Raw genomic sequence first — 15389 nt, forward strand, 5'->3', positions numbered from 1 at the left:
GGTCTGGATTTCCTGAGGAGTGGGCTGTCTAAGTACAACCAGGTTTAGCTGTTGGAGTAAAGTTTTTTTTTCTTTTTAGCTTGCTGGGTCTTGTAAGTTGCTGTATCTGGTTTCTTTGTCCTGTGCATCAGTGTATGATGGGGTGTGCTTCAGTGTATGATAGCATTTATATGCGACCATCTTGTATTAGGGCTTCCAGTTTGGCCTCTGCCTTTTGATGCTCGATGTGGGTATTGCAGAGGATTGTTTCTAGTTTTGTCCAAAGTGAGACTGTTGACTTGGAGAGTGATAGTAATTCTGCTATTGGGGTCCTTCATTATGTTCTCCAGTTTAGTACAGCTAGGCCTCGCATAACACGAGTTCGATTGACGTGATATTCAGTTAACGCTATTTGAAAAATGATACCACTTTACACGATGCAAATTTCCAGTTAACACGATTTTTTTTTTTTTTTTTTTTTTTTTATGCGATAGTTGAAAAAGATTTGAATCACGGGTTAAGCTTACTGCAAGTCGTACGGTCAGTAAACAAACGTTTGCCTGCTGCCTGCCTCGGTGTGTTCCATCAACCATCAGAAGAAGACTTGTTTGTCTCCGGCTAATAAAGTCAATGCAGACTTGCATTTAAAAATTCAAATTTTTAAATGAGCCAGATGAAAATGTTACCGCGAAGGAGATAACGTTAAAAGAATTAGATGAAATCTTTCGTATCGCATAGAACCTCAAACAAAAGGTTTGATGTTCTCTGCGATATTTATTTCGCCAGGGCCTAGAGAAGATTGTTGTTGGCTATCGGAAATTGATTGATGAAGAGAAAGTCAACACTGTTCAAATATTTCCGCAACAGTAATTTGTTCATTGTGTATTTTATGTCAGAGGTTCCCAAAGTTTCTCGGTTCACGGCGCCTTTAATGTGTCAGTAATTTTTTAAAAGCGCACCCAGACCAAAAGAAATACCTAACAGTTTCGTTTAGTAGTTAGGTCCAAACAACTTAATAAGAAATGCTGAAACTGTGAACTACCTCGAGCTAGTAGTTCGCATGGTGTCCGACCGATGTCGAGTATCGCTGTGTTTCCCTCAAATTTAAAATATTCCGCGGCGCACAGTTTAAGAACCGCTGTTTTATGCACTAAACATTTAATTCCATAATTTTTTACATTATATACAGTTAAAAAGGTATTTTTAAAATTCTTTATGGACATTCCAGAAGGTCAGGGACCAATTATAATTTTTCCTATTGGTTATGATATTCGATTAACGTGTTTCTGTTTTTTGCACGATGCACTCGCGGGGCGAATTAATCATGTTAATCGAGGCCCACCTGTACATAGTGTCAGGGTCTGTTCCAGGACCATACCCTCGGGCAGGGGGGCAGACTGTTTTTGTCGTTCCACAATAGATCCTGCATGGCAGCCACATTTTCCTGTGGATACTTTGGCTCACTGGTGCTCCTCATCTCCCTGTCAGCTTCTTTTCTTGATTTTTCTTTTATGATGCAGTGGCAGGCTTGGTGTCCTTTACATCATCTTGTGTATTCATGATCTGGTCGCTAGGAGGTTGACTCTAGGCAGCTTCCTGATCCTTTGGTGACATTTTCACTGGTTCTGGATAAGCAGATTAACTCGTATGACAGAGTCCACGGTGTTCTCTTGTTAAGGGGTGGGGCATTGCTGCCGTTTGGTACCAGTCTCAAGTCAGAGTTGTAATTTGGGGGTTGGCAAAGTTTTGGGTAAAACCCTGTGACACAATAGTGCAGAGAATCTTGTGGAAAGTCAGAGTAAGAAAAATTTTTGCATTCTTCTGGGCCAAATTTGTCAATTTTAGCAATTGCTGTGTCTCCTTTAGCTTGAAAATAGGCTGTAGGGCTAGAGGTAGCAGTGAGAAAAGTGCTTAGTAGTAGGAGGAGAACAATAGCTAGGTGGATGAGTAATTGCGTTTAGGCAATCAATAGTCAGCATTATTTGTCTTTTGTCAGACCAGCTAACTAGACTGGTCCTCTAGCGGCTAATCTCGATGGTTGAGACATTCGGACTTCAAGACAAATAAAAAATAAAATACAAATAACCTGCCTGCTGTTTACAATTGAATATGTAAATATCCTTTAGTGGATGTTGCTGGACTGCAATGTTGAACTGGAAGTGGAATTGTACGATGTCGCATCCAGCCATGACATTGCATTATCATTACTAGAGGCATATGATGCAAGAAAGCAAGCTTATACAGCATCAGCCAAAAAAAAAAAAAAAAAGAGAAACCTTCCCATTTCACCCATCCATTCATTCCAAAAGTTTGCCTAATTCTACTTTGAATTTATTCAATCCATCCACTTTCACAACAGACGGAAGTTTGTTCTAGCTACAACCACCTGCTGGGTAAAGACAAACTTCCGCACATTTATTATTAGTATTATTAGCTATATGGTGCAAGGAAGCCTGAGGCTTATGCTGCACGAGCGAAAAAAAAATTTTTTGAGAGAGACAGACACAGACAAGAATCAGAAGTAGAAGGGATTCACCAAGAAAGAAGAAAAATTAGCACACTTGACTACTCAAGTTGTCTGTCCAACAAGAAAGAGAAGAACGATGATATCCAGCTGAGGACCCTGGGTGTGCCAAGCCCATACTCACCAGATGTGAGCCCCCTGGGGTAATTTCTTTAAGTCTTTCCTTTGTTTGAATGTATGCCCACTCGGGAAGAAGTTAATACGCATTTAAGGTTATTTGATAAAAAAAAATTATCTTAAATTAAAATAGAATAAAGCAAAATTAAACTAAATAATATTGTCAGAAAACTTTACCAGGTAAGATCTTCTGTTTCTATGTTTGTTGGTAGGATTTTAGACAGGGTCTTACATTAGGTCCTAGTGTACTCCTTAGTTGGGGGAGTTATTTGGTTGTGGTTAAGAAGTTTAACATATCTCTCATTATAAGACACTGATTTTCTAGTCTACTCTGTATAGTTCATTATATTTATCACAGTCATTAGGCCTACATTCCTACCACTTATATTAAACAGAATTCACTCCACATTGCATTGGCCACCCATGTCTGCAACATTCCTTCAGCCAATAATTTTTTTTTGTCTGTAAAATGATGTTGATAGGCAGCATTTTGCTAGTACAATGAGAGTCCATGACATTGAACATCTGCAGAAAATCAAAGGTTCTATATGATGGTCTGTATAGTGATAATCCTTGCAAGATATAGACTATGGCATTTGTAAAACCAAAGAGCTGGCAATTGAGTCATTCGGACTCAAGATTGACTTGTAAAATACTAGTTGTTGCTTCTCAGTCACTGATAAAATAGCATGTGCAGAACTCTCATTATTGGTATGTTTGAGCTGATATGTGTATATGAAGGACTTTGTCATACATGACAAGGTATTAGAATATTTTTTGAATTAAGTTCATAATGAACGAAGTGCTAATTTGAGAGATTTTCTTTTTCATGACTTGAGCAGTGCATGTGGAATACTGTTTGAAAAACATCACACTTCTACATTATAAATTTATATTGAGATTCTATAATTTTTTTTCTTTTTTTTTTTTTTTGGCATTGCCAAAGAATATTTAGTCAAGCTATAATTTCAATTTTCATTAAAGACAATTACTGTAACTTAGTTTTTCCCATCCCTGACCTCAATTAATTGAAGTTTTAAAAAATCTAATATAAAATAACGAAATAATAAATCTAATATTAATATAAAAAATAATAAGAAATAACATGTAGCAGTCACTTCAAAAAAATAAATAAATAACCTTTACTAATGAGAACAAAACAAAATATTACATAAGCAGTAAATGATATTTTCAATAGCACAATTCTCAATGCTAACAATTGTAACAAATGGAGAGCGAAGTGGAGGACAAATTGAAGTTAAACATAAAAAAAGGCACTTGGGTGGGATGGAATCTATCCAGTTATATAAAAGGAAGCAGTGAGGGAAGTAAACAAACCCTTAGCCATAATTATGAGAGCAGCCTTAGATTTAGGGAAGGTCCCCGTGGACTGGAGATGTGCAAATGTACCTCCACAAAGAGGGTTTGAAAGGATGACATAAATAATTCTAGCCTGTTAGTTTAACTTCTGTTCTGGGAAAAATAATGGAGTCACTGGTTAAAGCAGCATTGCCAGATCATCTAGACAAGACTGCAGTAATAATTCAGACACAGCATGGGTTTGTTATGAGAAAGTTTTGTCTGACTAATTTGATTGGATACTATGATGTGATCACAAAGGAACTGGATGCAAAAAATAATTGATTACATATACTTCAATTTCAGGAAAGCTTTCGATACTGTTGCACATGGAAGACTGCTGTACAAATTGGAGTGTTTTGGCATTAAGGGCAAGTTGCTAAAATGGATAAAGGGATGGTTGAGTGGGAGACGACAAGGTGGTAATAAATGGACACTGGTCTCCCAAAGTTTGGTGCTATGCCCATTATGTATTTATCAGTGATATCAATGAAGATATATCAGGCTTAATGTCCAAGTTTGCAGATGATACAAAGGTTGCCAGTGTTAATAACAGAAAAGATAGTATGCTACTGCAACAAGATCTAGAAAAGTTAGGCTGACAAGTGGTAACTGAAGTTTAACTTTGACAAATGCAAATTACTGCATATGGATAGCCGTAATCCAAGAGAAATATACCAACTGTGTGGTACTACACTCAGGGAAGTGGAGAATGAAAAAGATCTAGGGTAATTGTGCAGTCAGATGAGAAGTTTTCTGAGCAGTGCAGATGGTCTGCAACAGTAGCTCATGGTATCTTGTCAATGATATACAGGAATTTTTCTAGCAGGGATAAGGAGGTGATTATCCCCCTGTATAAGGCAATGGTCAGGCCACACCTTGAGCACTGTATACAGATCTAGAGGCTTCATTTTAAGAAGGATGTAGAGCTGTTGAAACAAGTACAGAGAAGGGCAACAAGATTAGTGGATGGAACAAAGGGTTGTGCTTACAAAGAAAGGCTTAAGTTCTGCAAGTTTACAGCATCTGAAGACTAAGCACTGCAAAGTGATGTGATTGAGGTCTATAAGCCCTGAATGATTTGAGCTGGCTCAATGCTAATGGGATTCTTCTGCTTACTCAGATTACAAAGTTTAGTGGGCATGGATTCAAATTGAGGAAAGCCAGTTGAAGAATAGATGTGCGGAAGTTTGCCTTTAGCTAGCGGGTAGTTGATTGCTGCAATGCATTTCCATCTGTTGCTGTGGAAGTTGATAGCTTAAATGAATTGAAGGCCGAACATGACAAACATTTGGAGTGACCGGATGGGTGAAATGGAATTTTTTTTTTTGCCGGATGCTGTTAAGCTTGCTTTCTTGCATCATATGCCTCTTTAACTAGTCTGTCATTAAATTTTTTATTTTTGTTACACTTCACATCAGAACAGTATATTAAACTTATCTGCAGGATTCTTTCAGTTCTGCTCCTGTATTTATGTATATTTTTTAATTAAATTCATTTTTTTAAAATAGTACATTAATCAGTTGGTGTTTCCTTGTGCACATATTATAGCATTCAGCCCCTGTTGCTTCCTATTTTGGCCAAAGCTCCTTCGGTCATATAGGTGGATTCCCATATCCATATTCAAGTCTTCATCTTCCTCCAACAATATTACCATCTTCTCATTTAGCAAATAGAGGTAAGTTAGTAGAAAAATGATAATGTGACAATTTATATTGAGTATACCAGAAACCTGAAATGCAGTCCAATTTATTGACCAACTTGATCATAAAATAAAGCTCTATCCCCCATTGATGAGACTTATTCAAAATTTTCATCAATGAAACAAATTTCATTGTTAACATTCACTTTAACACTTCCACCTCCCTTAATTATAGAGTGAGTGTGCAAGGTGCTTAAGACACCAAGTGGGGCAAATTAATGGTTTCTAAGTATTCCATTGGCACAAAGGCTTTTGGGTAAAATTGATCATGGCTGCACCCTCCCACACAGGTCATATGTATCTGTTTATATACAGTTTTTTTTTTTTTTTTCATATGTATTTTACATATGTCATATGATATAACTTGCATGAAAACAACATATGACATTGTATATGATGTGTAACATACATAAACAAACTTGTACCATGCATCAACCATTTGGCAACCAAAGCTTTCATGAATGGAAAGTGGGTAAACACACACTGTATGAACTACATAAACTACACCAGTTAAATCAAGATTGTATTAATTACCATACTCCAATTCTGTAGAATTAACCAGAATTTTTATTTATTCATTTTGCTTTCAGTATACCTGTTTCAACATGTATTAAAAACACACCACTATTCTTAAAATTCTTGCTAGAAAATGGAGCAATTCATTGGGTTCACTTTCAGAAGAACTGTGAATGGCAGTTCAGCGGTAGTAAAATAATTTCCTCTGGTAAACATTGTTTAGAATGCCACAGTATGACATCCAGCAGTAGTCTGCCTGCATATGTTTGTTCCAGAAAGCTTGAAAGCAATTTGCCCTTTACTGTAAAGGACGTTGCTAAATAATTCTCTTAATGTCTTGAGAGAATTATTCTTCTCTTAAGGTTTTTGGAAAATAAGTCTAAAAACAGATGTAAGAAATGAATTTCTGCAACATATGACATCCCATTTCTTTATATGCATCAAGAAGTTTTTGTATCTTTGTATGCAGGAGACCTGCAGTTACCCAAGTTTGCATAAACTATTTGAAGGCCTGCCATGCTTTTAGATCTGGTAATCCATTGTTGATTTGAATCATATTTCAAAGTTTACATCGTACAGATTCTCTGATTTGATGCTCCACAGATATTCACTTTCGTGGTACTGATTGTTGCACATATCTCACTTAAGTAATGAAATGCTCTCTAATTCATCTTATCCATTGCTTTCATGAAACCCTTTAAGCCAAGTTTCAAATGAAGCGATGGAAGGATGCTGCACACTACTTGTTCCTGGTTCAAATGAGCTTCTTTGAGGTCAGCCATGTTTGCAATAGTCTCTGGTAGAATGGCTGCCATATAGGCATAGGAAAGAACAAATGTTTTGCAAACTTTCCTTGCATGCCCAATAACATAACGACTGATGTAAATGATTTTGAGATCACAGCAGATATTCCATTGATAAGTGCTGTATTGAATTGCTTCAGTTGGTGTCTTCATATTATAGTATTTCTCTTTTAGGTGAACATAGTGAGCAATAGGAGGTGGGCAAATTACTTTAAGTTCCTTTTTAATGCAAGAGAACAGCTTTCAAACTTCATTGTGAGGAATTGAAGGGATGCCATTCAGATGTAATGTATACTTGTGACAATTCCCTAAATTCCACTAATCCCATGGCTATAGCAAAGCATACTCTTTACTGTAAAGGATATTGCCAAAACTTTCTTTTTCGATACAGAAGCACTTTGATGTTCTTCTTAAACCAAGTGTTTCTGCTTTAGTCTGGAGGCAAGAAGTTAATCTTTCTTTTTGGAGAGGGCTAGATCTTTAATGAGATCAATAACTCATCTTGGGTAAACTGCTTGGTCTTCATTGCGTGTCTACTTAGGATTGGCTGAAGTTCACGTCTCCAATTGCACTTTCATCATGTTGCATTTGATCTTCTAAAGAATCTAGTCAATCATGCTGTGAAAGTACCAGAAATTGGCATACTATCATCATGAGAGGTTAGTCTCATTGCTCAGTCCAGGTTTGGACAAACAATCTTGTGCTTTGAATTCACCAAGAATCCTGTTACAATTCGCATCACAAAAGTGTAATAATCATCATGGTTTTTTGGCTCCCTCCATATCCATATCTCACCAATTGCACCTTCATCATATTTCTCTTCTTTTAAAGAATCTAGTTAACAATGTTGTGGAAATACCAGAATTGGCATACTGTCATCATGGGGAGATTAGTCTCATTGCTCAATCCAGTTTTGGATAAACAGCCTTGTGCCTTGGATTCACTGAAAATCCAGTTACATTCACATTACAAAAGTAATAATTATCATTATGATCTTTTGGCTCCCTCCATATACTAGGTATGCAAATGGTATAGACTTTATTTAGTTTAACCACTCACATAATTCATTTAAGCAAGCAATGCAGATAACATTTTGTGCCCACTCCTTGTTCTAGTCACCTAGTGAAACAGCCAAAGTATAACTGATAAATTCTTTTGACCATCCATTGTGATTTGGTTAGGCAGATTCAGGTTATTTTTTAATAGTTTCTTGGCATTGATGGGGTATGTTTCAGAAATTCACCAGATCTTACCTGAAACAATTCATAATTAAATTATGAAGTAACAAGGAAGGATATAGACATTCAATTAATCTCATAAATATATAAACAAAATAAGCAATAAATATTATATTCATGTAAGTTGGCTGAATAGGTATGTGAGTGGTATTAGTTTCATTAGACATGTTCACATATCACCCCCCCCCACATACAGAATCAGTAGTCTTTTAAATGGAAAAATGGAAAAGACTTAGTTTCTATTTTATGTTTAAAATGTGTAAATCAAGTTTTAAAATTAATTTTTTGTTAAAAATTAAATTACATTTTAAAAAAATTAAAATTACTTATATTTAAGTACTGTAATCCATTAAGAAAAGATAAAATATTGGCACTGTTTAAACAGAACTGAAAAAAAAAATTTCCAGAGATTAAAAAGTTATGCATCTGCCAGGTGATGCTACAGGCCTCTCTCTAAAACAATTTAATTTTTTTTCCCCCTATCTGACTTCTGATGAACTATTGCTATTATTGAAAAATGTATAAGAGCTTTAAATTACTGATGATTAAAGCTGTTTTTTTTTTTTTTTCATTTTTGTTTATAGATGTGAAATTTCTTTGTATACTCTGAAGAGGCAGAACAGTTTCTTGCCCCTGCTCTTAAAGTTTTCTGTTTAACCTTTGCACAAGTTATTCTAAAAAATTACTTTCTTACTTTTGCCTTCATTTATAATTTTTGAGCTTAACTGTTTAAGGGTGTTGTTTTTTTTTTTTTTTTTTAATTGTTATCCAAATAGGTTCATCTGTATCACGGCCTAGTACACCGTATAATTACAGGCGCAAAAGTCCAACTTCTGATGCTGGAGTACAAGTGTCTGGAATATGCTTTGCTGAAAATAGTAATGATGTTGAATCTGAAAAGCCAAAAGCTAAAGATGAAAACAGAAGTGGTCCCATTGTATCACAGTCTCAGAAGATGCTACAGCCACAATCTAATGAAAGAGCACATTTACAGCCACAACCACAAAGAACACAAAAATTGAGGCCTGTTCAACCTTCTGAAAACCAAAGAGGTGTGACTTTCTTCTTGTCATTTTGTTATTATAATCAGTTAATATCATATATCACACCTTTTTATAATTCTGTTTGTTATATTAGGTATTTAATTTCTGTATATGAAAATCTGTAATTTGCATTGATTAATCTAATGCATTTATAGGTGCTTTATGCAATTTCCCTTCTTTATTTATAACTTTCAAGTGTTACTGCTTTGTCCTTGACATTAATCACTGTAATTCATGATAGTATATAACAGAGCTATGGTGCTCAATCTGGTCTACGTTGATATCAATATTTGTAGAAGAATAAGAAATATACTTCAATGTGATACATAGAACACTTACGCATGATACTCTCTAGAATTTTTAAATGAATAAAAGTAACGCAAAATGATTACAGTTGAAAAAATTTAAATAAAATTCAAAAAACAATTTAAAAAAAATTATAAAATTAAATGTTTTTCAATTGATTTTGCTTCCTGAAGCAGACAATGCAACTTGCCTTAATCTTTATATTCCAATAAACAAAAATACCTTTCCCAGGTTAGGAAACTTCGCGACAAATTAAAAATTATCTACATCCAAACTGTTAATCTGTATTGAAGATCTCCATAGATTTGTGATAAGAAGCACAGGCCACAGAAATAAAAAACCACACACTTAACAAATTGAATACATTATTGGGGGTATCAAGATAGGTTCGTAGGAGTTCAAACGTGTGCTTGCGAGATTTTGACCAAGTGATTAAGAGTTCGTTTCTGATCCCCCCCCCCCAGGCATACAATGTGCTATCACAATCAGATGCTTCAGCTAGTGCTTGAACACCCCTTTGCTCGACGTGTAACATACCTACATATCAGTAGGTTATAGATCTTTCATCGTATACGCTATTGCAGGATCAAATTGCACTTCTATCCAAAGGATTAAATTATAATTTACCACCTTGCAAGCTACCTAAAACAGTTTGTAATAGATATTGAATTTGGTCTTCGTAATGTTCTAAAAATGATATATATTTATTCAACAACTTAAACAAGTAGTGAATAACATAAAAGACATGTGACTGCCTAAATTGAATAGATATGAAAGTTCAGCTTTATGTGAACTTAAATAGACATTATTCAGAGATCAGATAAAGGAGATAGTTGTTAATACTCTTGAGGTAGACCTGGTACTATTTACCAATTTGGTCTATCAGTACAATAAAACATTAACCGCATATCGAAAAAATGACTACATTGCCATGTCTCAGTTAAAGGAATTGAAGGCCGGAACATACAATATTCCTGCACTTCTCGGTCAGGTAAAATTGCATAAGAACCTATTTCCTATTCAGTCCATAGTTTCTTACTAATACTTGGTATTTTCATCCTTAGCCACACATATTTATAGTATTATAAAATTTGGACAAGCAATACAATTTAGGATAAAAAACTAAGATACATTATTTAATAATCTTAAAGACTGTAGATTCGGCAATTATGATAATTTATTCTTACTGGATGTTACTTCCTGACATAAGAATGTAAACGTTGAATACACATTAGATATTCTTTGGGATATGATAAATAACTCTATACAGATTAATTAATCAAAGCTTCCTTTTAAAGAAATTTTTCACTTAAACTTTTAGTTTATGCCAACTATATCACATTTCGAGACAAAGTATATAAACACATTTTTGGTTTGCCAATGGGATTCAATCCCATTGGCAAACCAACAATTGAGCACATTTGATGCCTTTTCTACCCCGTATCACATATTACGGAAGGTTGTTGTTGTTGCTATTTGGTTTTTAGGAGCATTAGCAACTAAGGCCATATTGCTCCAGGGATATGCAGTGGTCATTCCCTGACCTTCCTGCATCTTCCCTATTTGGTGGCTCACGGGCTTGAACTACGGTCTAATCAAGAAGCATGTGCTACGTACTGTTGCTCCTGGCTACGGAGGTGCCCTCCAGAAGGTATTTAGATTATTTTCTTCTTATTACTGATAGTACCACTATTCAAGACATTTTTACATCTTAGACTCATTTTACATTGGAAAGGGGAAAATATGGATACTAAGTCATGAAATTTTCTAAATTTCATGCTTACTCGGGGTGTGAATAAAATTCAATTTAACGTCTATCATAAACCAACAAACACTGGTATGCTTCTACATTATAACAGCTATCACCTGTTCACCTACAGAAAGGCTATTATCTTTAATCAGTTTTTCAATGCTTATAAATATTCAATGAGGAATCTCCTTTAGACTCAGAAATACCGATATTAACTGGCAAATTCTTAAACAGGGCTTACCGTACAATAAACAGAATTAATGACCTAAGGATAGGATACAAACTACAGCCAACTGACAATAGTAACATCAAAAAATACTTTATTTCTGTCCCGTACAGTGGAATAAGCAGCTTAACAGATTCTTTAAAGATGCTGAATTTAAGATTGGCCAGTCCAATACGGAAATTATGCGCTATTCTGAACAGTTGCTCAGTCCTTTCCTCTTTCACGACACAAATAATTGACTTGGTATACAACATTTCTTGCAGTAATTACGACTCGTCTTACCAAGGATCTACGCAATTCCCGCTGATTGTTTGTGTAAAACAGAACGTGTCCTTAGTTCGTGCTTCTCATTCAGCAGCATCAGAATTAGTCTTTCGTGTCATTAACGAAAAAAATACATTTTTATTTAACAAGGCGAAAATACTTAGTGTCCAATGTAATTATACAAGACTAATTACAGAAACCGTCAAAATTAAATTACATGAGAATTCTATTAACATTCACATCTAATCTCTGATTCATGGTCTTTTGCATGCATGTGCAAAGACATAATTGGCCCCCTTTTATGTGCATGTGCAAGGACAAAGAATCTCTAAGATTCAAGCTCACATACTCCATAACTTCCATTTATGTGATCACGAAAAGCATTGTCTGCTTCAGGAAGGAAAATTGTTTTTCAAGATTTAAGTTTAACTTTTCTAAATTTTTAAAACTTATTTTAAAATTGTTTTTTGAATTTTAATTTTCGAATTGCAAAAGTAATTCATGATGTAATGTATAAACTCTTAATCTCTTAAGTTTTTCATCAAATCCTTTCAAGTTTAAATAAAACTGCAGGGTCCAATAAGCTCCAGAACATTCAGTGCAGTGTAGTTTCAGTACTGGTTTTATTTTAGCTTATTATCAGTGCTGTTATTCATTATAAGACAAGTAATCAAAAACATTGTAGCTGCGAATGTCACAGTACAAAATTCCCTTTGATATGCTGTGAATCCATGCAACATAACATGAGTAATTGTGTTGAAGTCATTCTTTAACTTGTAAACATTATATGATGTGTTACTAAAAAAAAAAAAATTTCCTTTAATATAAATCCATAGGGTATTATTGCAAGTTGTCAAATCTGATGTTAATTTTGAGTAGGTCACTGCAGTGTTGGCAAAGACTGTACAATTTGTTGGTTGCAGAGAATGTTATACAGATAATTCAGAACAGCAGTTGCATCATATATAGGTTTGCCATTGTTTTGAAAATAAGTGTCATAAGCAATGTTATCTCTCCAACTCTGGTATTACTTCTCAATATTTGTAAATAACTGCTGATGCACCAGTCCACCAAAGTAGCATTGCCTAGTGAGCTCAAGAACTGCTGACAACATACCACCCAGGGAATGAATTTCCCCCACATATAGGGATTTGCATTACTCCAAACGTAAATGGTTCAAGGTTATTCAAATACACAGCACTCTGATCATGGTAGAGGAAGACTTGTTAAAGCAATATGGTGATATTTTACATGCAGAAACCTTTGCCTCATATTGTGAATATCTTCACAACGAATTGCCATGGTATTGCACTACCTCAGATAAGTAATGCTTCACCATAGGAGAAGACTATTGTTACTTATTCTCAACTATTTACATAGCCTGAGGCTTTAGTCCTAAACTATACAGTAATCTAAATTACTCCACACCATCAGGCATCTCTCATATTGTGGATTTATACTTTGCAACTGGGTTGTCATCATTGCAACACCAGGGTACCTGCCCACCCACTGATGAGGAGCCAATAAGCTCCGAAACGGTGCTGTATGGGTGATGGTATCCGCTGAGAATAAATAATAATAGTCTTCTCCTATGGTGAAGCGTTACTGATTCGAGGTAGTGCAATACCATGGCAACTCATTGTGAAGTATTCACAATTTGAGATATACTTAATGATGCCAATTTATAACTATTTATGTAACCTGAGGTTTTGGCCCTAAACTATACTGTAATATATTAAATTTTTGCTTAATATGATATTCTTGCATTGTTGCTAAATAAGCAGCTTCTAGTTTTATGAGCACTGCATTAGAGCCTAGAAGGGAAGTTGTTTCTGTTCTTTTTCCTTCTCTTTACTAAAAACTAGCCCAACTAACTTTTCCCAGCTTCTTGGTCACTGGTTGGCATCACTCTTGACTCCACATGGCAAGGCCAAAAATATGGACAATAAAGCCAACCTCCAGGGCTAAAGGAGGAAACATGGATGCAAGTAAATATCCACCACTAGAGCTGAAGAGCTCTCAATTTATATACAGCAATGAAAATGACCATGACATCTCTTTTCCAGAGACTTAAAACCGACTTGAACAAACAGGAATTACCAGCATTCCTGATAATACATTTTGTAATTCAGCCAGTGGGAAAACTTTCTCCTTTCATCATACAGAGATGTCTAGAGAATACAGAAGGATTACAAAATATCTTTAAAAGACCCCTATCAGGTGGTATACTGAAAGAGACTACTGAACCCAGACATTCAGAATACCTTAAGCTTACATCGTTAAGTGGAATCCCAATTAGTTTCTTCTCCACATGTTACCAATTATCCAATTTGTTGGTGTTACTTCCTGCTCTTATAAAACTCCTCCAAAGGGAGTTACAACTAATTAGGTTTGAGCCCGTCACCACCAAATACCGAGGATGCGGAAAGTCAGGGAATGACCACCGCATATCCCGGAGCAATATGGCCTTAGTTGCTAATGCTCCTAAAAACTAAATAACAAACAAACAAAAACTAATTAGAACAGTTAAACTGTTCAGAAGAGCAGGGAGTAACACCAACAAATTGGATAAAGATATGAAAAGACAGTAAAGTAATTCCAATATGGAACATTTTGACCTTTAATTCACTGAATTTGCCAACCTAAATTAAAGCAGGATACTTTGTCGGGAGTATCCAAACTTCGGACAGTTTGCCAGGGTGATACTACTTGTGCAAACTGCAGATCTAAAAATCATACAAACTAAAGGTACTGCCACATATCTACAATGGCCTAATTGTAAAGGCAAGCATCCTACTTTCTCAAAAGTATGTAATCTTAGTATTAGTAGAGATATACGATGCAAGCTTATGCAGGCATCAGCAAAAAAAAACACTCCCATTTCACCCCTCCATCCATTGCAAATGCCTGTCCAGCTCAGCTTTAATTTATTTAGGCTATCAAATTACCAGCGGGTAATTGATTGGTGGAACAGACTCCATATTTTGTTGTGGAAGTTGATAGCCTAAATAAATTTAAGGCTGAGCTGGACTGGCATTTGGAATGAACAGAGGAGTGAAATGGGAGCTTCTTTTTTTTTGGCTGATGCTGCATAAGCTTGCTTTCTTGCATCGTATGCCTCTGCTAATGCTAAATTCCACAACAGAAGATGGAAGTCTGTTCCACCAATCAACTATCTGCTGGCTAAAGGCAAATTTCCACATATCTATTCTACAACTCTCCACAATTTGAATCTGTGCTCACTCAGGTTCTTAATCTGAGCAACAGGATGAATCCCATCAGCATTGATCCTGCTCAATCCATTCAAGGCCTTATACACTTCAGTCAGATTGCTTTGCAGATGCCTAGTGTCCAGATGATGCAGTTTTTGCAGGACTTAAGCCTTTCTTCATAAGAGCACCCTTTTACGAAGGGTGCCCTTCACCAGCCTTGTTGCCCTTCTCTGTACTCATTCTAACAACTCTACATCCTTCCTAAAATGAGGCTTCCAGACCTGTATGCAGTACTCAAGGTGTGGCCTGACCATTGCTTACAACAGAATAATCACTTCTCTGTCCCTGCT

General features: G+C 35.6%; 1 protein-coding gene across 2 annotated transcripts in view; it reads left to right on the forward strand.

The window, feature by feature from the left end:
• Positions 1-15389, forward strand: part of LOC150079047 (protein LSM14 homolog B-like) — a 170180-nt gene that overhangs the window by 24719 nt on the left and 130072 nt on the right. For both annotated transcript variants that reach the window (XM_090382429.1, XM_090382430.1), the window contains exons 3-4: positions 5531-5657; positions 9015-9290. In XM_090382429.1, coding sequence (XP_090238555.1) covers positions 5531-5657; positions 9015-9290 — 403 coding nt within the window. The remainder of the gene's footprint in view (positions 1-5530; positions 5658-9014; positions 9291-15389) is intronic.

The sequence above is a fragment of the Mastigoproctus giganteus genome, chromosome 10, assembly GCF_048544385.1.
Source record: "Mastigoproctus giganteus isolate SK-2022 chromosome 10, ASM4854438v1, whole genome shotgun sequence".
In the NCBI taxonomy this organism is placed as follows: domain Eukaryota; kingdom Metazoa; phylum Arthropoda; class Arachnida; order Uropygi; family Thelyphonidae; genus Mastigoproctus; species Mastigoproctus giganteus.